Source organism: Anomaloglossus baeobatrachus, chromosome 1 (assembly GCF_048569485.1).
Source record: "Anomaloglossus baeobatrachus isolate aAnoBae1 chromosome 1, aAnoBae1.hap1, whole genome shotgun sequence".
NCBI classification, from domain to species: Eukaryota; Metazoa; Chordata; class Amphibia; order Anura; family Aromobatidae; genus Anomaloglossus; species Anomaloglossus baeobatrachus.
The window spans coordinates 154,718,899-154,746,185 of record NC_134353.1 but is presented as its reverse complement, the minus strand read 5'-3'; the positions used below and the strand labels follow the sequence as shown (position 1 = coordinate 154,746,185).

Below are 27,287 nucleotides of genomic sequence, written 5' to 3'. Positions count from 1 at the left end.
TGGCACACCGGGAGAAATAGTGGCGGCTGGGGACCGAGTAACGTGGGACAGCTGCCGCCATCAGGTCACGGAATGCTTCTGTCTCCACCAGCTTAAAAGGCAACATTTCCAGCGCAAGCAGTCGCGAAATGTTAGCATTTAGAACTGTGGCATGTGGGGTGTTGGCAGTGTATTTGCGCCTGCGTTCAAAGGTTTGCTGAATGGATAACTGAACGCTGCGCTGGGACAAGGACGTGCTTGATGATGGTGTTCTTTCTGCGTAGGCAACTGCAGGTGCAGGAGTGGAGGAGGCTTGTTCGCAGGCAGCATGGACAGGGGATTGGCTCGCATGCACAACCAGCGAAGACGTAGCAGTGACATCAGCAAGCACTGCTCCTCGACTCTGTTGTACTTCCCACAAAGTCGGGTGCTTGGCTGACATGTGCCTGATCATGCTGGTGGTGGTCAGGCTGCTAGTTTTGGTACCCCTGCTGATGCTGGCACGGCAGGTGTTGCAAATGGCCTTTTTTGAATCATCTGGATCCAACTTAAAAAACTGCCAGACTCGGGAAGACCTAACATTTGTACAGGCACCTTGTGTCGTCGTGTTGTTCCGGGGAACGGTTGCCTGACTTCTGCCTGGGGCCACCACCCTGCTTCTTACTGCCTGTTGTGATGCTACGCCTCCCTCCCCCTGTGCACTGCTGTCCTCGCTCTGCATATCCTCCTGCCAGGTTGGGTCAGTTACTGGATCATCCACCACGTCGTCTTCCTCTTCCGCACCCTGCTCCTCCTCCTGACTTCCTGACAATTGTGTCTCATCATCGTCCACCACTTGTTGAGACACGTTGCCAACTTCGTGAGAACGTGGCTGCTCAAATATTTGGCCATCTGTACAGACAATCTCCTCATGACCCACTTCAATATGAGCTGGCGAGAGGCCAGAATGTGTGAATGGAAACGTGAACAGCTCTTCCGAGTGTCCAAGTGTGGGATCATTAATGTCCGAGGAGGACGTGTACTCAGCCTGGTGGTAGGAAGGAGGATCAGGTTCAGAAATGTGCGGTGCAGTATCACGGCTACTGACACTTGACCGTGTGGAAGACAGAGTGTTTGTGGTGGTGCCAATCTGACTGGAAGCATTATCTGCTATCCAACTAACAACCTGTTGACACTGGTCTTGGTTCAAGAGCGGTGTACTGCTGCGGTCCCCAAGAATTTGGGACAGGACGTGCGAGCGACTAGATGTGGCCCTTTGTTGTGGCGAAATTAGAGCTTGCCCACGACCTCGGCCTCTGCCTGCACCACCATCACGTCCACGTCCTTGTTCCTTGCCAATGCCCTTGCGCATTTTGCAATGCTGTGCACTGCTGACGTGTATATTCACTACTTGTGCGTTATATCAAAGTTTGTGGAAATTGCACACAAGTGCACCTGTACGCTGCCACCAACAGGCACACACGTGCGGTTTTAAAAACCAAGCACGGACGCAATAAGAACCTAACAGGTTTTTTTGGGGAGCGACAATTACAGACAAGTCAGACACTATCTGGACTGTTTTACACTGTGTACACCAGCCCCAGATATGATGAAGGCTGGTATACGGTCACCACTACCCTGCCTGCCTGCCTGCCTGTATACTGGTACAATAGTCCTGACAAGGACTCTTCTGGTCACTAGCCTGTATTCAGACCTGGCTATACCCTGCCTGTATATAGCAACAATAGTCCTGAGAAGGACTCTGCTACTGTACTCCGACCTGGCTATACCCTGCCTGCCTGTATACAACTAGAATAGTCCTGAGAAGGACTTTTGGTCACACTGTTTGCAGCCCTGCAACTGAAAAAGCTATAAAGGGCCGCAAAGCTTTCCCTGAATCAGCGACACTCTCCCTGCACTGACTGTCTGGATAGCTGTGAGCAGAGCACAGCGCGCCGGCCGGTATAAAGGCTCGGTCACGCTGTGCAGGCCGGCCAATCACTGCAATTCCACAACTAACAGGGCTGTGGCATTGCAGTGGTCTGCCAGCCAATCCCTGCATGAGGGCTGGCTCTCAAAAGAGCGCCAACATGCAGAAATGAAGACCACGAGTACAGCACGAGTATCGCGAGATTACTCAGTCCCCGCCGAGCAGCCCAAGTACAGCGATACTCGTGCGAGTACCGAGTAGTTACAAGCATGCTCGCTCATCACTAATGGCTTCCCATTTCTATAAATCAATACAGGGTCAACCAAACAATGACCAGATTGGATGTGAGAAAAACCAGAAAGGTTTTCTCCTTTTACTGAATTTGACAATTCTTTTAAAATTTCATATATTTTCTGTTGCTTCTGACATTTCTCATGTACAGTTCTCAGCATAAATCAGTACACCCCAACAGATTTGTCAGAAAAGACATTGATTTCAGAATCAACATTTTCAATGGGATATCATACTGTAAAATATGCTAACAAATATTTGCCATTGATTACAAATAGGGTTTTTTTGTGCACCAAAAAAGTAAATTTCCGAAAAATATAATTCAAGAAGATATTGAAAAAACGAGTACACCCCAATGAAAGTCTTAAAAGCAAAGTTAAAGTTTAGTGTACTGTAAAAAATTCTAATTTAGAAGAATTCAACTGCAAGTAAATCTAATTATTCAATAACCCGGTGTCCAGCAGACTGTTGAAAATAAAAGGGTGTTCCTTTACAAAGCACACCATTTACACTTCATGCTGTCAGCAATAGAACCACATGGAAGAGAAATGTTACATGACCTGAGAAAGAAAAATAATTTATTTTCACAAGAAAGCCAAAAGGTGAAAGCTACATGATGATCAGCAAAACTTTACTCATCAGTCAGAATACAAAAAATTAACAAACATGGATCTGCAACCATCTCACACAGACTTCCAGGTTAACCACAAAAGTTAACACATAAATGGCAGTGTCTTCTGATGTGAAGGGTTGAAGAAAATGGACATGCAAGTTCAGTGCAGTTAGCTAAAGAAGTAGAAATCCAAACCAGGGTGAGGGTTTCCCAAAGGCAGCCTCTCCAAATTCCATGCACAAAAAAACGCAAGCCCACAATTTGCCATGGCACAGGCTGAAAATTAAGAAGACTACTGGCACTCCATACTCTGGAATGATGAGACAAAAATAAATGTTTTTGGAAACAATGGCTTCAAAACTGTACGGTGTTGCAAAGGTCAAGGGTACAAAGAAAAATGCATGTTGCCTACAGTGAAACATGGTGGTGGCAGTGTCCTTATGGTGGAGTTGCATTAGTGCTGCTGGTGTTGGGGAGCTACAATTCATTCATGGCATAATACATTTTCAGATGTACAGTTATATATTGAAAGAGAAGATGCTCCCATCACTCTATGCCCCTGGTAAATGTGCACTTTTCCAACATCACAATGATCCAAAACATGCATCTGTTGCATTTCTGAAGAAGAACAAGATGAAAGGTACCGAATTTTTTGCTTTATAAGACGCACCAGATAATAAGACGCATCCCAAATTTGGAGAAAAAAAAGGTTGAAAAAAAATATGGGGTCTGTTTTATAATCCGGTGGTGTATTATCAGGGAGAGGGGGCAGCAGCGGAGCGGGGGTCACAGGAGGCAGGGGCGGTACTGGAGTACTGCAATGCTACCAGTGGTACAGAGGCGCCCAGATACTCACTGCGGGTGCTTCTCTTTGCGGAGCTGGTGACGCGGCTTTGCTGTGCAGGGCTGGTGACGCGGCTCTGCTGTACGCGGGAGGCGGTGAGTCACCGGCCATTCTGAAGATGTTGGCGGTTGGCGGTGAGGGCTTCAAATAATGGTGTCCTGAGTCAGTGCGTTTTGCAGATGAGAGCTTGATCTGAGAGCTCTATCTGTGTACACGCTGACTCTAGGCGCCATTATTTGAAGTCCTGACCGCCGACATCTTCATAATTACCGCCCACCGCACAGAGCAGCTCTGCACAGAGCAGAGCAGCCTCGCACAGAGCAGAGCAGCCCAACACAAAACAGCATCACACAGACCAGCATGGACAGCACAATGCATAGCATTACCCCTGCCTCCTTTGAACCCTCTTCACCACCCCCAAGTAAACTACATTCGGATTTTAAGACACATCCCTCACTTTCCTCTCCAAATATTTGGGAGGAAAAGTGTGTCTTATAATCTGAAAAATATGGTATTCAGTGGCCAAGTATAACTCCTGATCTAAACCCAATCGCATACATATATGGGGAATTCTGAAGAGACAATTTGAGCATACATGAAAAAGGAGGAAAAAAGTGACACTCACCATCCCATAAAAAATATCTTAATATTTAATAAATTAAAAGAAACAGTTGAAGCGCAGCTATGCGTGTCTGTAATACTGCCTGTATTTTCCTGTGTCCATGCTGTTACTTTAAGAACAATAAAGGTTTTTATGGGATGCTGAGTGCCACCTTTTTTCTTCTTTTTCACATTGATACAACTTAGATTATTTGAGGTTGAGCACCAAGATATCCCATTTGTTGGACATCGCTCTTATGTTCCCCACAATAAGAAGAAAGTTGGCTTGATGGAGCCGAATTTTTTCTTTTTTTTTTTCAGACAATTTGAGCATCACTCGCCATCCAGCATCCAAGCTCTAAAAGTGGTCATTCTTGAAGAATGGAAAAAGACACATTTTGCGTATGTCGACAACCTGTTCATTTCATGCCCAGAAGACTTGGTGCTGTACTTAAAAATCATGGAGGTCCAAACAAATACTAGATGTAGTATTTTTTTATGTTTTTTTTTAATCTTTGCATGAACTACTTTGAGTAAAACTAAACTCAATCTTGTCAAAATTTTGGAAAATGTTCTTATGTTGAGTGAGATATTGATTGCAAATTTTATGTATTAAATGGGGTGTATGTATTTAAGTTAGGCACTGTATATTTATGAAGAAATTAAGAACTGGATACTACTAGTGATGATCGGGCACTACCATGCCCGGGTGCTCGGTAGTTGTAAAAAAGCATTTGGATGCACGGATGGGCACAACTCATGTACCGAGTATAATGGAAGTCAATGGGGAACTAGAGCATTATTCCAGAAGATCCTTCAGAAAAATGTTCAACTTCCCCATTGACTTCTATTATACTCGGTAGATGAGTTCAGCCCGTCTGAGCATCCAAATGCTCGTTACGAGTATTGTACAAACAGGAGCTGTGGACAAAGAGCGCAATAGGGTCTTACCCTTATAGACACAGGGTATGGAGGGGAGAAAACATACTCACCATATGTAGTTGTGAAAGTCACAACTACTATGTTCGCATGTATCAATGGATCCTGGCCGCGGCAACCCAAGGGCTGATAACAGAAGGAAATAGTAGAAATCGGGTTTCTGAAGCCGCGCCAAAGATTACCTGGTGATCTTTGGCGCGGCTTCAGAAACCCGATTTCTACTATTTCCTTCCGTTACGAGTATTGAGCACCTGAGCTTGGTAGTGCTCGCTCATCACTAGCTACTATTATTCCCTTTGTCTAAAAAGGACATGTCTTTACATAGTCTGATACAGTCTAATATGTGCTGAGAGTCATGTCGCTGCTGCCTGCAGCCAAAAAATTGATTCCAGATGAGCAACGGAGAGCAGACACTCAAGAGCGTTAAGCTGAGTACAATCTGATTTTGTTATTTTTCATGACTGGATATATTAATTTTATTATTTTACACTATTTTACGCCACTGCTTTATTCATTGTCTATGGTACTGAGGATATTCTGCTATCTCTGGTGGTCCCTTAAGGCCACGTCTCACTAAGAAACATCGCTAGCAACATCGCTGCTGAGGCACGACTTTTGTGATGTAGCAGTGATGTTGCTAGCGATGTTGCTGTGTGTGACATCCAGCAACAACCTGGCCCCTGCTGTGAGGTCGCTGGTTGTTGCTGAATGTCCTGGACCATTTTTTAGTTGTTGCTCTCCCGCTGTGAAGCACACATCGCTGTGTGTGACAGCGACAGAGCAACAACTGAATATGCAGTGAGCAGGGAGCCGGCTTCTGCGGACGCTGGTAACCAATGTAAATATCGGGTAACCAAGAAGCCTTTTCCTTGGTTACCCGATATTTACCTTCGTTACCAGCATCCGTCGCTCTCACGCTGTCAGTGCCGGCTCCCTGCGCCCTGCACACATAGCCAGACTACACATCGGGTAATTAACCCGATGTGTACTATGGCTAGGAGTGCAGGGAGCCAGCACTAAGCGGTGTGCGCTAGTAACCAAGGTAAATATCGGGTTGGTTACCCGATATTTACCTTAGTTACCAAGCGCACCATCACTTCCACGCATCGCTGCTGGCTGGGGGCTGGTCACTGGTTGCTGGTGAGATCTGCCTGTTTGACAGCTCACCAGCAACCCGTGTAGCGACGCTCCAGCCATCCCTGCCAGGTCAGGTTGCTGGTGGGATCGGTGGAGCGTCACTTAGTGTGACGGTACCTTTAGACCATGAATGAGCAGTGGTGCAAATTCTGATGGACATTTTAGCTTCTTTACCAAAAACAGTGAGGGTCCCAGTAATTGGATCTCCACTAATAAAAAAGTTATCCCATAACCTCTGGGTAGTTGATAAATATGTATTCCCAATATAAAAGTTTAGTACATTAGGACATGTGAAAGATATTAAATACTGTTTTAAAATATTAAAATAGAATAATAATCTAAGTAAGATAAACACTTAAATTAGCACGTGTAATAAATAATGTGTGCGTACTTACACGGACATCTTTCAGACTAGGATGTTTGTTTAGTGATCTCTGTGTGTCAGAGAGCTGCATGGAGAAGAATAGGTCCTGGACAGATCTAGAGCCTTGTCCAGCCCAGCTGCTTCTCTGTAAGGGAACAAATAAGACATGCATCACCTAGGTTCAAACAGTATTCATGAGACATGTCGAGAGGAAAGAAAGAAACTTCACTGTGGGATTAGTTTTGCGTTTAGTTGTATCAGTTGTAATGTCAAATGTTTTCCTGACCCAGACAACATGGATATTTGTTTCTCCAGCTATGGACCCTATGACTTGGAGAACTGCGTTTTAATAAAATGGTCCCTCTTTAATAAGATTTACTCACCTGTCGTATTGGCGCCATTCCAGTAATGGCACCAGATTTCTCATGTCTCATATGACATTGTTATATGTTATGCCACGTGAACCCTGCAGCCATGATAAAGCCGACAACTGAGGGCTGGTATTCTCAGGCTGGGGAGAACCATGCTTATTGGGCTCCCCCCATCCTAAAATTATCAGCCTGCAGCTGCCCAGAGACTACTATGGGGCTACATTCTCACTTTTTTCAGATGAACCTTGGACCACCAGAAGAAATGTGGCTGATAATTCCCTTCAGGGCTCATTTGGCATAACAATGTGTTGGCAACTCTCGAAGACATGGCACTGACGTCACTGGAGTTTCGCTGGTGTGGAAAGTGACTGTTATCTTTATTTTACTATGGCGTCTACTTCTTCTAACTGCACAACCCTGTTAAGACCACTGACCAGACACAACTGATATTTGTGATATTAGTGTACATCAGGTTTTTTTTATTTGTTATATGTGCAAAGCATTCAAGAAGTAGTCACCTTTATATTTGAAAAATACATGATACATGATGATATGTAATGAGTAGAATGTAAAGCTTAAAGGGAACCTGTCGGGTGCAATATGCACCCAGAACCACGAGCAGTTCTGGGTGCATATTTCTAATCCCTGCCTAACCGTCCCTGTATCTAGTAGCATAGATAAAGAGGTCTTTAGAAAAATTATTTCTAAAGATCTTTTATTATATGCTAATAAGGCCAGCGACTACTCGCAAGGGCTAGCTGGCCCCCTTAGCATGTACTCACGCATCTGTGGGCGCGCTAACATGCTAATGAATGCGCAGCGTCGGAGGCATGGTCGATCTCACCGCACTCTGCTGCCACTGCGCCTGATGCTGGATTTCAGCTCAGTGCGCATGATCAGAAGTCCCAGACTTCCAGTTGTGTGTACTGTGAAGTCGGGTGTACACCTCCCAGCCTCAAACTGGTGTAGTGAGCATGATCAAAAGACAGGAGACATTCTGATCGTGCACACTGAGCCAAAAACCAGCGGTGGCAGCAGAGGTGAGAGCGACCATGCCTCTGACGCTGCCATGTTATTTCAAATAAAGGATTTTTCGGTGTTTGCGTTTATTTTTTTCACTTACAGAATACTAATGGGGGAATCTCATAGATACCTCACATTACTAATCTATGGCTTAGTGGCAGCTGTGGGCTGCCATTAACCCATTATTACCCTGATTGCCACCATACTAGGGCAATCGGGAAGAGCCGGTTAACCCCTTCACGACCGCGGGAAGTAAAATTACGTCCTATTTTAACGTGACTTAACGACCAGGGACGTAATTTTACGGCCTAAACTTCATTTGATTGCCGTGGCCATAGCAACAGCTTTCAAATGATGTCCCCTGCTGTTTCTTACAGCAGGGGACCTTTGCTTGACCCCAGGGGGGGTGGCATCGCCACCCCCCATAGGCGATCGATGTGATTGGCTGTTCAAATCTGAACCGCCAACCACATCGTTCGCACTAATTTCGGCAAAAATAATGCCCGAATTAGTGCGATACTGTGAGATCCTGCTATGATCTATTGTAGCAGCTACAGCAGATCATAGCCGGATCTCTAACATGTCGCCCCCAGCCCCTGCAGCACTGATTGGAGCGATCGTGCTATGACGCGCAATCGCTCCAATCAGTGTGCAGTGGGGCGGTCTGATCTGTGGGTGGCCGCCCTCCCCAGGCCTGTCCTGGTCTGGGGACCCTCCCCCAACATGTCTGCAGCGTGGAGTGGCTGGTACTTTTGGTACCACGCCACCGCTGCTGCTGCCGCCGCCGCCTCTGATGTCACCGCCGCTCCTGCTCCAATGGTAAGTATTCCGCTCCCTGCGCGCTCCCGTGAAGGCCCCTGCGCGCTCCCATGAAGGCCCCTGCCCGTGCCCCCCCGATCTGCCCCCCTACGCCCCGATCTGCCCCCCGGCATCCCGATCTGCTACCCACGCGATCTGCCTGCCTCCTCTGTCATCTCTATTCTGCTTCCAAGGTTCCTTCCTTCTGCCTTTGCTTCTCAGCCCCCTCTGCCCCCCCTCTCCCCATCCCCCTCTGCTCCCCCCCCACGTCCTCTTACCTGCCTTCACGGGTCGTCCGAGGTCTTCACTGGCCCGATCACATCTGCCTCCATCGCTGGGTCCTTCTGCTGATCTGTCCAACGTCCTGCCTGCTGCTGGTGTAAAGCTGTCTATCTCACTGCCTTCTTGTTCCTCTGCAGCTCTTCTGGTCAGTGATCCTCTTGGTACTGGGAGTATAACTTTTTTTTTTTTTTTTCTTGTATCCTGTCCATTTTTACACTTCATCCGTCCGTGCGTCGCGCCAAGCGCTGATCAGGGATGCAGATAACGGATCTGCATCCATGGTCAGTTTTTGGCGTGACTTTTTTCCGTATTCGCGATGCTTTTTGTATCGCATCCGTCCGTGCGTCCCGCCGAGCGCTGATCAGGGATGCACATAACGGATCAACATCCCTGCTCAATTTTTGGCGTGACTTTTTTCCGTATTTGCGACGCTTTTTGTATTGCGTCCGTCCGTGCGTCCCGCCGAGCGCTGATCAGGGATGCAGATAATGGATCTGCATCCTTGGTCAGTTTTTGGCGTGACTTTTTTCCGTATTCACGACGCTTTTTGTATCGCGTCCGTCCGTGCGTCCCGCTGAGCGCTGATCAGGGATGCACATAACGGATCAGCATCCCTGCTCAATTTTTGGCATGACCTTTTTTTTTTCCCGTATCCCCAACACTTTTTGTATCTCATCCGACCGTGCGTCCTGCAGCGGCCGATCAGTGCACCGCGTCTGTGCGTTTGAAAAGTTAAATGGCGTTCCTTCTCTTCTGAATCCCACCATGTGCCCAAACAATTACTTTCCACCACATATGAGGTATCTACGTACTCAGGAAAAATTGCACAATATGTTTTATGGTACATTTTTTCCTGGTACCGTTGTAAAAAAAAAAAAGCTACCTGGTTGATACAAAAATTTTGTGGTTATAAAAAAAAAATAATTTTCACGGTTCAACGTTATCAACTTCTGTGGAGCCCCTGGGGGTACAAGGGGCTCACCAAACATCTAGATAAATTCCTTGAGGGGTCTAGTTCCGAAATGGGGTAATTTGTGGGAGAGCTCCACTGTTTAGGCACCATAGGGGGTCTCCAAAACGTGACATGGCGTCCGCTAATGATTCCAGCCAATTTTGCTGTCAAATGGCGCTCCTTCTCTTCTGAGCCCCGCCATGCGCCCAAACAATTACTTTCCACCACATATGAGGTATTTGCGTACTCAGGAGAAAATGCACAATACATTTTATGGTGCATTTTTTCCTGATACCCTTGTGGAAAAAAAGCTACCTAGTTAAAGCAACCGTTTTGTGGTAAAAAAAAATGTTTTTTCTTTTCACGGCTCAACGTTATAAACTTCTGTGACGCCCCCAGGTGTTCAAAGTGCATTATACACAGGTAGCAGCACCTGCAGCCCGAGCAGCAGAAGGAAATCTGAGCACATGGAATGGGTGAGCTGAAAGTTTCTCTTTTGGCCTCTAGTTTTCAAAATGGGGTCACTTGTGGGGGAGCTCCATTGTTTAGGCACCTCAGGGGGTCTTCAATCCTGACATGGCGTCCGCTAATGAGTGCAGCTAATTTTGCACTCAAAAATTCAAATGGCGCTCCTTGCCTTCCGGGCACTGCCGTGTGTCCAAACATTTGATTTCCACCACATATGAGGTAGCTGCGTGCTCAGGAGAAAATGCACAATACATTTTATGGTGCATTTTTTCCTGATAACCTTGTGGAAAAAAAAGCTACCAAGTTGAAGCAACCGTTTTGTGGTAAAAAAAAATGTTTTTTCTTTTCACGGCTCAACGTTATAAACTTCTGTGAAGCCCCCAGGTGTTCAAAGTGCTCACCAAACATCTAAAAAAATTATTTGAGGGTTCTAGTTTCCAAAATGGGGTCACTTGTGGGGGAGCTCCATTGTTTAGGCACCTCAGGGGGTCTTCAAACCCGACATGGCGTCCGCTAATGAGTGCAGCTAATTTTGCGTTCAAAAATTCAAATGGCGCGCCTTCCCTTCCGAGCTCCGCTGTGCGCCCAAACAATTGATTTTTACCACATATGAGGTATCAGCGTACTCAGGAGAAAATGCACAATAAATTGTAGGGTGCACTTTCTCTTTTCTCCCTTGTGAAAATGAAAATTTTATGGCTAAAGTAACATTTTTGTGTTAAAAGTAAAATTTTCATTTTTTCCTTCCACATTGCTTTGGTTCCTGTGAATCACCTAAAGGGTTAATAAACTTCTTGGATGTGGTTTTGAGCAGAGTGAGGGGTGCAGTTTTTAGAATGGGGTCACGTTTGGGTATTTTCTGTCACCTAGGTCTCTCAAAGTCACTTCAAATGTAATGTGGTCCCTAAAAAAATTATTTTCTAAATTTTGTTGGAAAAATGAGAAATCGCTGATGACCTTTGACCCCTTCTAGCTTCCTAACGAAAAAAAATTTTGTTTCGAAAATTGCGCTGATGTAAAGTAGACAAGTGGGAAAGTTTATTTAGTAACTATTATGTGTGACATATCTCTCAGATTTATGGGCATAAATTTTCAAAGTTTGAAAATTGCGAAATTTTCAAAATGTTTGCAAAATTTCCTAAATTTTCACAAATAAACGCAAAAATTATCGGTTTAAATTTACCATTGACATGAAGTACAATATGTCACGAAAAAACAGTCTCAGAATCGCCAGGATCCGTTGAAGCGTTCCAGAGTTATAACCTGTCAAAGTGACACTGGTCAGAATTGCAAAAAATGGCCCGGTCATTAGGGTGTTTTAGTGGCCGGGGGTGAAGGGGTTAAAGTGCCAGGATTGTCGCATCTGCTTTATCTGTGCTGGGTATCATAATATGGGGGGGACCCTACGCCAATTTATTTTTATTTTTTTTATTTTTACACCAATCTAGAGCCACAGACAGGGTCTATGATTGCAAGCAGTCAGACACGCTGTAACCAATCACAGACACAAGGGGCGGAGGAAGCAGTGAATATGGATGAGCGATAATGAGCAGCACTGGAAGTAGAATGAGCAGCACTGGAAGCAGTTACTGCCACGCCGGAGACTCGGTAAGTATAACGTGCTTGCTTTATTCATATTTTCTTTATTTTTCCTTTATTTATTTTTTTTTCTTTCCTGAGTTGCCTGATCCGGACCATTACCAATAGTTCTCTGAGAACTCCGGGCCCAGCACTTGGGTACTTTTGAAACTGTGTGAATCCGGATTTTTACAGTCTGGGTCGCCCATCACTAACTCTCAGCAATCCCATTTTCTACTACTACAAACATTTTTCTATAGCTGTTTAAAGAAGCTCTTCCATTAATATGATCTTTCCTTGTGTGTATATATGTATATATGTGCTCTCTACTTGACCCAGAAGTAGCTTTTACAACATAAATCTAAGGAATGTCAAAATGAGACACCATAGACTTACAATTACAAAAGGGATTTCCGGCTCTTGCAGAGTGCAGTGTGATCTGGCGGAAAGTCTGAAGAGCAGTGACATGACACGAAGAAGAGCGGAACGGAGCTGGATCCCAGAGAAAGCTGTGGTAGGTGAGTATATTAACACACTCACACTACACTACATGCACATACACACAGATTTAATGAAAAAAATATTCATAGGAGGGCTTCTTTAAGGTGTTCCTTCTAATGGATGCATCAGTTCCTTCCCATCAGTTTTAGTAACATTAGAATATGTCTAGCTATTTATATATCAGTATATATTAGCAGTCATAAATGTGGACATACCTGTACATGCAATGGTTTTTCCATATTGGGATGTGCACATTGTAAATTCAGACAGAAGGAACCAAAACCAAGCAGAAACAAGGAGTAAAGAAACACATAAAACTAACCAGAATTTCAATTATGTCAATTATTAGCTGCATCCCAAACCATCTCAATTTGGTTGTGGTCAGGTGATTGTGGGATGTCATTTGGAGCAGCACTCCATACCTCCATATCTCCATACCAAACTGACAGAGAGAGAGAGACAGACAGACGGAGACAGAGAGAGAGACAGAGAGAGAGGCATACAAAAGAGACAGATATACAGAGAGGGAGGCAGACAGACAGAGACAGACACAGAGAGATAGAGACAGACAGAGAGAGAGACATACAGAGAAAGAGAGGCATACAAAGAGACAGATATACAGAGAGGGAGACAGACAGGGAGACAGAGACAGGGAGACAGAGACAGGGAGACAGAGAGGGAGACAGTCAGAGACAGAGGGAGACAGACAGAGAGGGAGAGTGGAAGAGAGACAGAGACACTTACCGTAGTTACTATCCTGGGCAACGCCGGGTACTACAGATAGTAGTATTATATTACTTACCCTTACTGTGTGCGTTATAACTGTAGGGAGTGTTTTGCTAATTGGGGGAAATGGAACTGCCTCCTTCCTTTCCTAAATAAAAAAAGGAAAAGTTATTCACCATTTTATCATATAACATTATAAAATCAGGGTTTAAAATCTCAGAAGAAAACAAAATCCAAATACTATAAGAGGGAAGAAAAGTGTGACTTCCCACCAATCTAGCAAGGGCCAAGTAATTTGGCCTCTGATGTATCCTATGTTATGCTGGGAATTTTCCAAGCATTATTAACCCCTTCCTGACATGGTCAATTTCCATTTTTTTATATTTTTTCCTCCCCTTCTTCAAAGACCCATCACTTTTATTATCTTTTTGTCCACATAGATGTATGTGTGGCGCCCTGGACTAGCCAGGTCGTCACAGATAACACACAAACACCCCCACCCCCATTAGACAGTAACATTAGCCAAACACAAAACCCTTGTTGCCTCCCTCCAGGGTCTGTTGTCCACACCAGGTGGGGCGGAGCCAAGCGGTTGGCCCCACCCACCGAGGAGTTCACAGGCCTGGAGGCGGGAAAAGTGTCAGAGGTTGGAGTTTGAAGAGTGAGGAGTAAACACTTGGGTGTCTGGGTTTGTGGCACAGGCACTGACAGCAAGGTTGGCAGACGGTGGTGGCCGTCTGCAGGAGTGGTGAAGCAACGCGGAACCGTAGGACTGGGGTCGGGTGTTGGCCCGCCGGTAGCGACCGGGGAGCGAAGTGAAGCCAGCACACACAGGCAGGGCCATCGGACCCCGACCAGGCTTGGAAACGCCAACAATAGTCAAATCCGAGTGTGACCGGAACCCCAGGGGTTTCCTAACAGCCAAAGACCCGATAGAAGGCAACTGCCCACACCGTGAGGGTATACAGCTACTGCCTAAGGCTAGAGGCCCAAGGGCCAGCGCCTGTGGGCAAACGGGCTCCTCCAGCATACATACACCGGGGAGCGGACTACCGTTGGGGATCCATAGTAGTCAAACAAGTACATCAAGGTGCAGGGAAAGACAGCCGCTATCACCTGTCTGGGGAGAGACACTGCAGCCGGCTGCGGGACCCGTCCATCCAGCCGTTTGGTTTACCGAGGACTTTGTGCATCTCTTACTGAGTGAGTACACCCGTGCCATCCGGCACCGCGCCGCGCTGTCCCAGCAACCCTGAACCTCACCAACCCTGCCTCCCCGTCACTCCACCGGGCCCCGGGACCACCGACCCCTACCCACGGAGGGGGAAAACAACATCCCAGCTGCTCCCTACCATCACTCCCGGGATCCCCGTCACCAGCAGCGGCAGTGCCCATCTTCACCACAACCCGTGGGTGGCGCCACGGACTAAATCCCCCAAACCAACCACCCCTTTCACTCACGGGCGAGGAGCGCCGCTCAAGTCCCCGGATCCAGCCCACCGCTCGAGCCGCCGAGCAGCCGCAACAGCGCCGGACCCGAGCGTTGGCGAGCGACGAGCAGCGGCGGCGCACTCCCCGCCCGCGACAACTTCGCGTCACGAACAGGATTGAACCCCTCTACTTACCAGTAGAAGTGCGCCTTGTGATCTCCGCCGGCGGCATCCGGCCGAAAATTTTGAAGCGCCGCCATCTTGGCGCGAAAATCTCCCGCTCAAGCGTCTTCTCCGAGCATGGAAGGCACGAAAGCAAAGTGCTGAAGAGAACCAAGGGGGGACGGGAAAAAGATGTCTGCGCCCGACGGAGCTGTTGGAGGAGTGGCGGTTGCAGCTTCCGCCGCACCCGTAGTTGGAAACGGGATAGCCCCTGCTCCGGCCGCAGGAGCGGGGGGGGCCGCGGTCCCAGCGGTCGCCCAGGTGATGCTGTTCTCCCTGCCCTATGTGCCCGGTGCTACCTGGCTACTGCAGTACAATGGGAAGCCTGATGCTCTGCAGGTGTTCCGGAAAAAGATTAGCCCGATCCTCGATTTATATCCCTTGGCTGATAGACAACGGGCAGTGGTAGTGCTAGGCTAGCTAACCGGCGCGGCTGAGCAGGAGGCGAAGATCTGGACTGACGCGGACCGGGCCTCGGTGACTACCATTTTCGAAAAACTACAAATCACTTTTGAGACCCGCACCAAAGCGGAGCTGAGGATGCAGTTTTATCAGTGCCGACAACGGCCTGCGGACAATGTAAGAGACTATGCCCTGCGCCTGCAAACGGCCCTCCGTACGCTGAAGCGGGTGGACACTATCAATGATGTGAACAGTAATAAGATGCTAGTAGAGCAATTCATGCAGAGGCTGGGGTCCGTTGAAGACCGCAAGCAGCTGCGGCTGTGGGCCTTAGAACACCCCAATCTGGACTTTTCAGTACTGAAAGAGCGGGCCATCAAGGCCCTGCAGGCCCCTGCGCCAGACGCTCCTGAGGCAGCTTCATGGCCGGCTGAGACCACTCCTATCACGGTGGCGCCTCCACCTCCAGCTCCACCGGCTCCTGCAGCACCCATCGGGATGATGGAGGATCTAGCGGCCCAAGTTCGCCGCATGGATGGAGACCTAGCCAAGATCCTCGCCGCACTCCAGCTCCCGACGAGAGTCAAGCCCCGAGGAGGGATCCAGCTCGCCGACAGCCCGGAGGACGTCCCCTGGATGCAGCGGAGAAGGACCAATGACTCACGGTATGGGCCTCCTATCTGTTACAGGTGCAGCAAGCCTGACCACTACTCTAGGCGGTGCCCGTTAAATGAGCAACCCCTGGGGCCAAGGGCCAATCCTCAGGAGTAGACACCAATGGCCCCCCCGATTGGCGAGACCGGTACGTCGGAGCTCGCCCCATCATCCCCCTAGCAGTGGACGGCGTCCCGCTCATGGCCCTCTTGGACACAGGATCACAGGTAACCACTATACCATATACATTGTACCAGCAGTATTGGGGCACTGATGAACTTGCCCCCTCTGATGATGGCCTGACCCTTATCGCGGCCAATGGACTCCCGCTAACCCAGGTGGGATACAAGCAAGTGACCCTGACTGTGGGACGTGCGGAGCTAAAGGATCAAGGGATGATTGTGGTAATGAATGAACCCAGTGATCATACCCCGAAAGAAATCTTGGGGACCAACGTGATAGAGCATTGTATGAGTGAGGTGCTGAATCTGTTGCAGCAGTTGGCGGCCACAGCAGGGGGGGGGGCGACAGAGGGCTGTGCAGCGTGAGATCCGGGCCCTCCTGTATCGGCAGCAAGTGAGCTCGACTGGCGGAGAGATTGGTGGAGTGAGGGTGATGGATGTGGCCCCCTTAGTAGTGCCACCCCGAAGTGAAATGATGAATTGGTGTAGGGCAGCAGTAGGCCCCCAGGGGCGCGACTACCCGGCGATGGTGGAACCCACGCCTTCTGAACACTGACCCACGGTGATAGTAGCCAGAGGGGTGGTTGACGTTAAAAAGGGGAGAGTGCCTGTAAGAGTGCTGAATTGTGGAGAAGAGGAAGTCAGGCTCCCCCGTTACGCTACCCTCACCAAGTTGCTCACCTTAGACCCTCACACCATTCACGAAGCTGTCCTTCCTACCTCAGCATGCCCTGCCAGTAACCATACACCCCCTGAACAGTTAGAGGAGTGGTGCCAGGAACTACACGTAGGTACTGAAACCACACCCATGCATCACAAAGAGGGGGTATACCGGGTAGTGCAAGAGTATGAACAGGTTTTCAGCAAGCACCCATTAGATTTCGGGAGGATTAAGGGGATTCAACACCATATCCCTACAGGCCTACACCCACCCATCAAAGAGAGGTATAGGCCCATTCCACCAGCACACTATCAATGCGGTAAGGACATGTTGAGGAACATGAAGGAGGCGGGGGTCATTCCGGATAGTTGTAGTCCCTGGGCAGCCCCACTGGTGCTGGTAAAGAAGAAGGACGGCACCATGAGAATGTGTGTGGATTACTGGAAGATCAAAAAGATCACCCATAAAGATGCCTATCCTCTCCCCCATATCAAAGAGTCGCTAGCTGCACTGAGAACTGCTAACTTATTCTCTACCCTCGACCTCACTAGCGGGTACTGGCAGGTAGCGGTCGCGCCAGAGGACCGTGAGAAGATGGCATTCGCCACTCCCATGGGACTCTGAGAGTTTAACAGCATGCCGTTTGGGCTGTGCAATACCCCTGGAACCTTCCAACGGCTAATGGAGTGCTGCATGGAACATCTCAACTTCGAAACGGTCCTACTGTATCTGGACGATGTGATCGTGTATTCCCAGACGTACGAGGCCCATCTGGAACATCTGGCCGAAGTGTTCGCGTCCCTAGTCAAATATGGGATGAAATTGAAGCCCTCTAAGTGCCACCTACTGAAGCCCAGGGTGCAGTACCTCGGACACGTGGTGGGCGCGGAAGGCGTCGCCCCAGATCCCGAGAAGATCACTGCCATTCAGGGCTGGCCGAGGCCGACCACGGTGAGAGAAGTGAGACAGTTCCTGGGCCTGGTGGGCTACTATCGCCGCTTTATTAAGGGATACACGAAAATGGCCGCCCCCATGCAAGACCTCCTCGTGGGACAGACCAAGGGTGGCAGGCCCTCCGGAGCCCCGTTGGCATGGGAAGAGAAGCATGAAGAGTCCTTCCGCCAGCTGAAAACGGCCCTGACCGGAGAAGAAATCCTGGCCTACCCAGACTATAATCTCCCATTCGTCCTCTACACTGATGCCAGTAATGTAGGCTTGGGAGCCGTCCTGTCCCAGGTCCAGAACGGAAGGGAAAAAGTGATCGCCTACGCCAGCAGAAAACTCCGGCCCACGGAGAAGAACCCTAAGAACTACAGCTCCTTCAAGCTTGAGTTCCTAGCTCTGGTGTGGGCCATTACTGAGCGATTCCGGCATTACCTTGCAGCAGCTAAGTTCACCGCCTATACGGACAATAATCCGATAACCCATATGGACACGGCCAAGCTGGGCAGTGGTGGGTGGCCAGGCTGTCTAATTATGACTTCACGATCAAGTACCGAGCCGGCCGCAAGAACACCAACGCGGACGCGCTATCCCGGATGCCCCACCTATCGGATGAGGGGCCGGAAGGTGGTGATCTCGAAGAAATCGAGCTGCCTGCATTTCACCAGCCACCAGTCAAGCAGTTGCATGTCAAGCAGCAACAGGCCTGGACCCGCTGCCCAGTCAGGGGTGGCAAGAAGCCCAAGACCAAGCGCCTGCCGTCCAAGTGGTCAAGACCATGATTGAACAAGGTTCCACTAGGTTGGACCCTGCTGCTCCTCCTGAGGCCCAGCGGCTGTGGAAAGAACGAGCCCGGCTGCATATGGACCAGGGGAAACTGTATCGGGAACTGATCAACCCGAAGACCCATGAGAAGGTTCGTCAGCTGGTGGTTCCTCAGGCCAGTGTGCCCACCGTTCTACGGGCTTACCATGACGGTGCCAGGCACTTTGGGTGGAAGAAGCTGGAGATGCTATTGAGAGAGCGGTTCTATTGGAGTGGGATGCGGGAGTCCGTGGAGGCCTGGTGCCGAGAGTGTGGTCCCTGTGCACTGAGAAGAAGGGACGAAGCCAGCCAGAAAGCCCCTCTACGCCCAATCGTCACTCATCAGCCGCTGGAGTTGGTCGCCCTGGACTACGTTAAGCTCACCCCTAGCCGAAGTGGGTACACCTACGCCCTGACCATCGTAGACCACTACCCGAGATTCATGGTAGTCGTTCCAGTCAAGGACCTGACTGGCCGTACCGCCGCTAGAGCATTCCAGGCCTATTTTTGCCGGCCGCATAGGTACCCGGAAAAGGTGCTTACCGATCGAGGTCTGGCTTTTGAAGCGGAGGTGTTTCAAGAATTCTGCCAGCTGTACGGCTGCAAGAAGATTTGGACCACGCCTTACCATGCTCAGACTAATGGCATGTGTGAAAAGATAAACCATCTGGTCCTGGGCCTCCTCAAGACGTTACCGCTAGAAGAGCGGAACCTGTGGCCAGAAAAGCTGCCTGACCTGGTCGATATGTACAATAACATCCCTTCTAGCTCTACCAAATGTACACCAGCGTATTTGATGAGAGCTCGGCCAGGCAGGTTGCCGGTGGACCTAGAAATGAGCTTGGAAGTTCCAGAAGCCCTCCCTTCGACTGCTGGATGGGACACTCGGCGGAGGGCGCCGTACCGACAGGTCCAGGAGTACGTGGAAAGGAACCTGTGTCGGAGCCGGGAATAGCAGGAACAGTACTTCAACAAGCGGGCTCCAGTTGGCCCCTCTAAACCTGGAGATGTAGTGCTGAAACGAAAAAGAAGAACCCATAAGCTTGATGACCAGTGGGAAAAGACCCCGTACGTCATACAACCCACTAAATGGGAGAATGAGAAGGCCTACCAGATTAGTCGTGACCAGTGGAAGACTTCGGCCACGGTGTCCAGGGACCACCTGAAGAGGTGCCCATCGCCGTTGAAGGTGGCAGTTGAAGTTCCAACCCCCAGACCAACCGGGGAGGAAGAAAAAGAGGTGATCCACACAGTGATGGGTGATTTCCCAGCGGACTGGCCTACACAGAACAGCGCGGTGCTTATTCCGGTAATAATGTTCCCACAACCCGTGGAGGAAAAGGAGACGGAAGTAGCCGCCAGTGAACCAGTGCTCAGGGCTGCACCTGTACCCAGTCCCCCTGAGTCTCCGCCGGCCCCGCACAGTAGACGGGAGGAGGAACTGACTGTCTCTTCTGTCCCCTTGCCCTCCACTGATAGCATTGGGCCCAGAAGGTTCACACGCCCCAACCTAGGCCAACCCCCGCTTAGGTACAGGGAAACTACCATTTAGGGGTGTCATATGTTAAGTGTCTAAATATGTGAGTGAATAACAAAAATCAACCGAAGATCATCTGATTATCTGTGTGATTATTCCGGCCGTTGCCGGCAAGTTGTCCCCGGAGGGACTCTCTGTGTTTACCACCTGCATGAGAGACTACTCATGGACATGGCCAAGAACTGGCAGGCCACCCACGAACTGGTGGGCTTGTAAATAGTTTTATGGGATGGAAAACGTTGCCGCCTCCGGAGAGGCAGATTGGAGGAAGGGCCCGCAGCAGAGCAGGCTGGGGCCCGGCCACCACCAGGACCGGTGGCCATCCTCCGGGGGTCAGGGGTCCCCCTGGACGTAGGGTCCCCTGAAGTGACAGCCGGGTGCGAGTAACCGTACCCGTTCCCGCTCGGGCAGCCTGAACCTGGACTGGGGTCAAGGGGTTCTGCCCACTTCTTAGGGGCAGCATCAGGGCTAGGTTGCTTGGGTGGGAGAGCGGAAGACATCCGTCCGTCCGTCCGTTATTATTAAAATTGTTTATGTGTGCAACGTTTGAGGTGTCCTAACAAAAATGCTTATATGTTTAAAATGTTTACATGTTATTTATATTTCTACAGTTTTTGAAAAAAAATAAATAAAACCGGTGATGGACGGGCAGCCCGCGGACGGTCTGCATTTCACCAAGGTGGAATGTGGCGCCCTGGACTAGCCAGGTCGTCACAGATAACACACAAACACCCCCACCCCCATTAGACAGTAACATTAGCCAAACACAAAACCTTTGTTGCCTCCCTCCAGGGTCTGATGTCCACACCAGGTGGGGCGGAGCTAAGCAGTTGGCCCCACCCACCGAGGAGTTCACTGGCCTGGAGGCGGGAAAAGTGTCAGTTAGAGGTTGGAGTTTGAAGAGTGAGGAGTAAACACTTGGGTGTCTGGGTTTGTGGCCCAGGCACTGACAGCAAGGTTGGCAGACGGTGGTGGCCATCTGCAGGAGTGGTGAAGCAACGCGGAACTGTAGGACTGGGGTCGGGCGTTGGCCCGCCGGTACCGACCGGGGAGCGAAGTGAAGCCAGCACACACAGGCAGGGCCATCGGACCCCAACCAAGCTTGGAAACGCCAACAATAGTCAAATCCGAGTGTGACCGGAACCCCGGGGGTTTCCTAACAGCCAAAGACCCGATAGAAGGCAACCGCCCACACCGTGAGGGTATACAGCTACCGCCTAAGGCTAGAGACCCAAGGGCCAGCGCCTGTGGGCAAACGGGCTCCTCCAGCATACATACACCGGGGAGCGGACTACCGTTGGGGATCCATAGTAGTCAAACAAGTACATCAAGGTGCAGGGAAAGACAGCCGCCATCACCTGTCCGGGGAGAGACACTGCAGCTGGCTGCGGGACCCGTCCATCCAGCCTTTTGGTTTACCGAGGACTTTGTGCATCTCTTACTGAGTGAGCACACCCGTGCCATCTGGCACCATGCCGCGCTGTCCCTGCAACCCTGCACCTCACCAACTCTGCCTCCCCGTCACTCCACCGTGCCCCGGGACCACCAACCCCTACCCACGGAGGGGGAAAACAAGATCCCAGCTGCTCCCTACCACATTGCTCCCGGGATCCCCGTCACCAGCAGCGGTGGTGCCCATCTTCATCACAACCCGTGGGTGGCGTCACGGACTAAATCCCCCAAACCAACCACCAGTTTTACTCACGGGCGAGGAGCGCCGCTCGAGTCCCTGGATCCGGCCCACCGCTCGAGCCACCGAGCAGCCGCAGCAGCGCCGGACTCGAGCGTTGGCGAGCGACCAGCAGCGGCGGCGACCTCCCCGCCCGCGACATATGAGGGCTTGTTTTTTTTGCTGAATGAATTGTACTTTTGAAAGACACCTTTAAATTTCCACCATAAAGTGTGGGAAAGGGGGGTGATTTTACTTTAAGTAATTTTAATTTTTTCACATTTTTAAACTTTTTTAAAAAAAAACCCAAAAAACAGTTTACTGTGTTTATTAGTCCCCTTAGGGAACTTTTACCTGCAATCCTCTGATCACTTTCACTATAAACAGCAATACCACAGCTCGTTAAATCCCAGAGTCAGCCAGAAACGAACCACATATAAGGCGGATGAAACACATATTCCCGACGCGTTTCATGGTATACAATCTTCAGGGGAGTTCAAAATTGTTCAGGATAAGCTGCCAGTGCAGTTCATTATTGGCAGTGTATATCCACAGTTGCCCAAATATACGCAAACGTCTGTGTACCAGGACGGAATTCAAATGTGGCGGCACATTTGAATTTCGTCCTGGTACACAGACGTGTGATTTTTTTTGTGGGATGACTTGTTATTTGGAATTACAAAAATTATTTTACCATACAATGTACTGAAAAAGAGAACAAAAAATCCATGTACGGTATAATGATACAATGGTTTTTAATTTTCCATCAATAGAGCGGTGCAGCTTATTTTTGTTGTGTTCAATTGATGTTTTATATGTACGATTTTTGGGTACATAGAACTTTTTAATTGCCTTTTATTGCATATGGCCTTTTTTAGGCAGAGTAATTAATTTCATATTTTAATAGATCGGACTTTTATGGACACAGCAATTACAAATATGCTTATGTTCTGTTTTTACATTTTTTGTATTTATCTATTTTTAAAGAGGGTCATTCAATTTTTATTTTTTAGCTCCTTTGGGGACTTGAACCATGCAATTCAACAGTATTCCAATATATAACTAGAATCAGTCTGTTATGAAGTCCAGCCTAATTCTGGGCTTCATAAGGGTATGGACTTGGTAGCTATGGATGACTTCATCAGGCATTTGGCTGGTATGACAATCAGCAAGATGCAGCAAGATTTCATGACGGCAAGCCACCTAGACCACATGTCTTAACTGCTGCTGTCAGAAATTGACAGTAACATTTAAAGGATATGTTGCGGGCTCAGCTCTCAAACCCACTCCATACACAGGCACACAACATAGGATGTACAAGAAAGACTTATTTTGGTAAAGCTTAGATTCCAAACCTAAAATAATATAATGTAATGCTGAATATAAATTATGCCCTTCCTAAGATTTAAGTACTAAGTATTTCAATATATAATAATTCATTACTGAGCTAATTTATAAATGAGTTGATGCACTTTGTGTACTTTATGTGGCCTCAGCTTATAAGAAAAATGTTTCACTGAAAAATATGTAAAATTTAAAAAAAAAAATTGAAAAAAATGCAGCCTTATTTACCACCCCAGGTCACAATATGAACTATCTACAGGATGCAACAAGCTAACATGATAAAGAATTAAGGGGGCTTTACACGCTACGATATCGTTAATGTTTTATCGTCGGGGTCACGTTGTTAGTGACGCACATCCGGCGTCATTAACGATATCGCAGCGTGTGACACTGACCAACGACCTTAAGCGACCTCAAAAATGGTGAAAATCGTTCACCATGGAGAGGTCGTCCCAAACTCAAAAATCGGTAAGGGTTGTTTATCCATGTGGTTCATCACTCATGTAGCAACACACATCGCTATGTGTGACACCGCAGGAGCGAGGAACGTCTCCTTACCTGCCGCCGGCCCCAATGCGGAAGGAAGGAGGTGGGCGGGATGTTACGTCCTGCTCATCTCCGCCCCTCCACTTTGATTGGCCGGCCGCTTAGTGACGTCACCGTGATGCCGAACGTCCCTCCCCCTTGAAGGAGGGATTGTTCGGCAGTCATGGCAACAACAACGACCAGGTAAGTATGTGTGGCGATAATGTTCGCTACGGCAGCGATCACAAACAATCGCATGCGCGTCGGGGGCGGGTACTTACACGCTCGATATCGCTAGAAATTGCTAGCGATAAGTACCCGCCCCCGACGCGCATGCGTTTGTTTGTGATCGCTGCCGTAGAGAAGATTATCGCTACGACAGCGTCACACGTTCTTATCTGGTTGGCGGCGGGGCTGTGACTGCCGAACAATCCCTCCTTCAAGGGGGAGGGACGTTCAGCATCACAGCGACGTCACCGCAACGTCACTAAGCGGCCGGCCAATCAAAGTGGAGGGGCGGAGATGAGCAGGACGTAGCGATGTGTGCTACAGCATGAGCGATGAACCACGTGGATAAACAACCCTTACCGATTTTTGAGTTTGGGACGACCATTCCATGGTGAACGATTTTCACCATTTTTGAGGTCGCTTAAGTTCGCTGGTCATTGTCACACGCTGCGATATCGTTAATGATGCCGGATGTGCATCACTAACAACGTGACCCCGACGATAAAACCTTAACGATATCGTAGCGTGTAAAGCCCCCTTTACACTGCCGCCATCCATTATGCGGATGGTTGCCTAGTATTATCATAATGGGCAGCATGCATTGGTTTTGCCATTGAAGCAGAGCCAATAAACTTAAAGGGCACCAATGACCCTATTAAAGAGAACAACTGACCAGGAGCAAGGAAGGGGATAAGTGGTGCCTCACCGGATTCCAACAGAACACAGGTGCCTGGAACAAGTAGCTGTATACCACTCATAAGCAGCAATGAAGGTGTCTCTTCATTAAAATGTTCAATATTTTATTTGTATGTGAAGAATAAAAAATGAATGTGGGGACGCAGACCCTAAACGCCTAAGGGGCTGCGTCCCCACATTAATTTTTTATTCTTCACATACAAATAAAATATTGAACATTTTAATGAAGAGACACCTGTTGCCGGAATTTCTCCTGTTTTTCATTGCCTATTAAAGAGCATCCCTCCTGTGCTAAACCACCTTGCCCAACTCTGAATGACATTACCATTACGACATCTTTCACCACCAAAAGCTGAATTGTTCATTGCCATGAGGCATTTCATCCTCTGTTATAATTACTATAAGCATGCTTACAATGAAGAAAACATTTATAGTTAACACAGGGTGACATAATTTACAAGAGGTGATGTCAAGGCTCACCCCCTATTCTCCCTGCCCAGATCACACAGTATACCTAGAAAACTCATACACGCCAAAGAGTCAGATCCTGGCTATTGCTCTCTATGGTGCACGTGGCTGCTGTGAAGCATATTAAATTGTTTATATGGTCAACGTGGATCCTGTAAATAGTCCATATCGACCATGTGTCTGCTGTAAAGTACAATAGTTTAATATCAAATTAAATAAATCCTCTTAAAAGAAGATCAGAATAAAGGGCTGTGATTATGTGTAGAAAATACATAAAAAAACTAACAAAATAAGAACAGATTAAAAAAAAAATATGCCACACTAATATATCCGACAACTGCCAGAGCTGTGTGAAGCTGATCGGTGAGGGAGCCGGGTGTCAGCACCCCTAAAATATAATATTTATGACCTCTCCTAAGCATAGATGATCAATTACAGAGAAGTGGAAAATTGCATCTAAAATATTATAGGTGATATATTCCATCTAAATTTTCCTTTACTCCTCATTGTAACAAAAGTCACTCCAGATACTTACCTAACTGAGCCATTATTTCTAGGTAATAATAATAATAATATAGTAATAATAATTTTATAATTTCTAGGTGTATTTATTTCAAATTTCAGTATTTTGACATGTAAATGATAGAATATGAGCAGCAGACTCTAAATAGGATAGTGACATAGTTACAGTTTAGTTTGGTGCTAATGACGGCAAACATTCACGGTGTTTTCTCAGGATTAAGTGTTCATTGTTTCAGTGTAATCCTTGTAACCATATTCCTTTCAGCTGAGTATTAGAGATATGCGCCCTGGGAGTATAACAGCCTTTTTTCAATCTGAATCAGGCCCCTTTCACGTCAGTCATTCTGGTACGTTTGTGCTTTTTTTAAAACGTACCAGAATCACTGACATACGCAGACCCATTATAATGAATGGGTCTGCTCACACGTCAGTGATTTTTCACTGCACGTGTCTCCGTGCGGCGTACCCGCGTGTGCGTGATTGCCGCACGGAGACATGTCCATTTTTTTCTGGCATCACTGATGTCCCACGGACCACGCAGTGGTGTGGTCCGTGAGACACGTGCCAGAAAAAAACGTGCATTTAAAATAATAAACATTTTTACTCACCAGGCTTCAGCGGCGCTCTCTGCAGCCCGTGCAGCCTGCTGCTTCTAAGCCGGCTGATTACTGTCGCGCATATTAATGATGCACGACACAGCCGACCCGGAAACAGCTGCTGCGGGGGTCAGCGCCGGCCGGATGCTGCACCGCGGGAGCGATCAGCACCATGGAGAGCGGGAGCGGGCACAGGTGAGTTAATCTCTAAGTGCAATCACGGGCCACGGAGAACGGAGCCCAGATTGCACTTAGACAACCCACGTGTGCCGTAATTCACGGCACACAGAGGGACATGTGCGTGTTTTACACGCCAGTGAAAAACGTCAGTGGTTTTCACTGACGTGTGAAACGGGCCTCAATGAAAGAGGTTGGATTAGGGAGAGTAGAAGGGACAAATGTTCTCCACTAGTGAGAGACCACTACCAACCATTCTCCCGCAAACTCTTATGTGACACTCTCAGCAGCAAAATCGTATGAAAAGACTTAAAAAGTAAAGGGGGCTTTACACGCTGCGACATCGCTACCAATATATCGTCGGGGTCACGTCGTTAGTGACGCACATCCCGCGCCAGTAGCGACATCGCAGCGTGTGATACCAAGGAGTGACGATCAACGCAAAATCGGTGATCGTTGACACGTCGCTTCTTTCCTTAATATCACTGCTGCCACAGGTACGATGTTGTTCGGCGTTCCTGCGGCAGCACACATCTCTGTGTGTGACACTGCAGGAACGACGAACATCTCTTTACCTGCGTCCACCGGCAATGAGGAAGGAAGGAGGTGGGCGGGATGTTACGTTCCGCTCATCTCCGCCCCTCCGCTTCTATTGGACGGCCGCTTAGGGACACCGCAGTGACGTCGCTATGACGCCGAACAGACCTCCCCCTTCAACAGGGATTGTTCGGCAGTCATAGCGATGTCGCTGTCAAGGTATGTGCGTGTGACGCTGCCGTAGCGATAATGTTCGCTACGGCAGCGAACACCAAATGTCGCACAAGCGACGGGGGCGACATCGCTAGCAAGCGCT

General features: G+C 48.5%; 1 protein-coding gene across 1 annotated transcript in view; it reads right to left on the bottom strand.

Moving 5' to 3' along the window:
* Window positions 1-27,287, bottom strand: part of LOC142309097 (uncharacterized) — a 234,679-nt gene that overhangs the window by 145,928 nt on the left and 61,464 nt on the right. The window contains exons 3-4 of the mRNA XM_075347157.1: window positions 13,452-13,523; window positions 6,708-6,821 (exon numbers count right to left, since the gene is read on the bottom strand). Of these exons, the coding sequence (XP_075203272.1) occupies window positions 6,708-6,821; window positions 13,452-13,523 (186 nt within the window). The remainder of the gene's footprint in view (window positions 1-6,707; window positions 6,822-13,451; window positions 13,524-27,287) is intronic.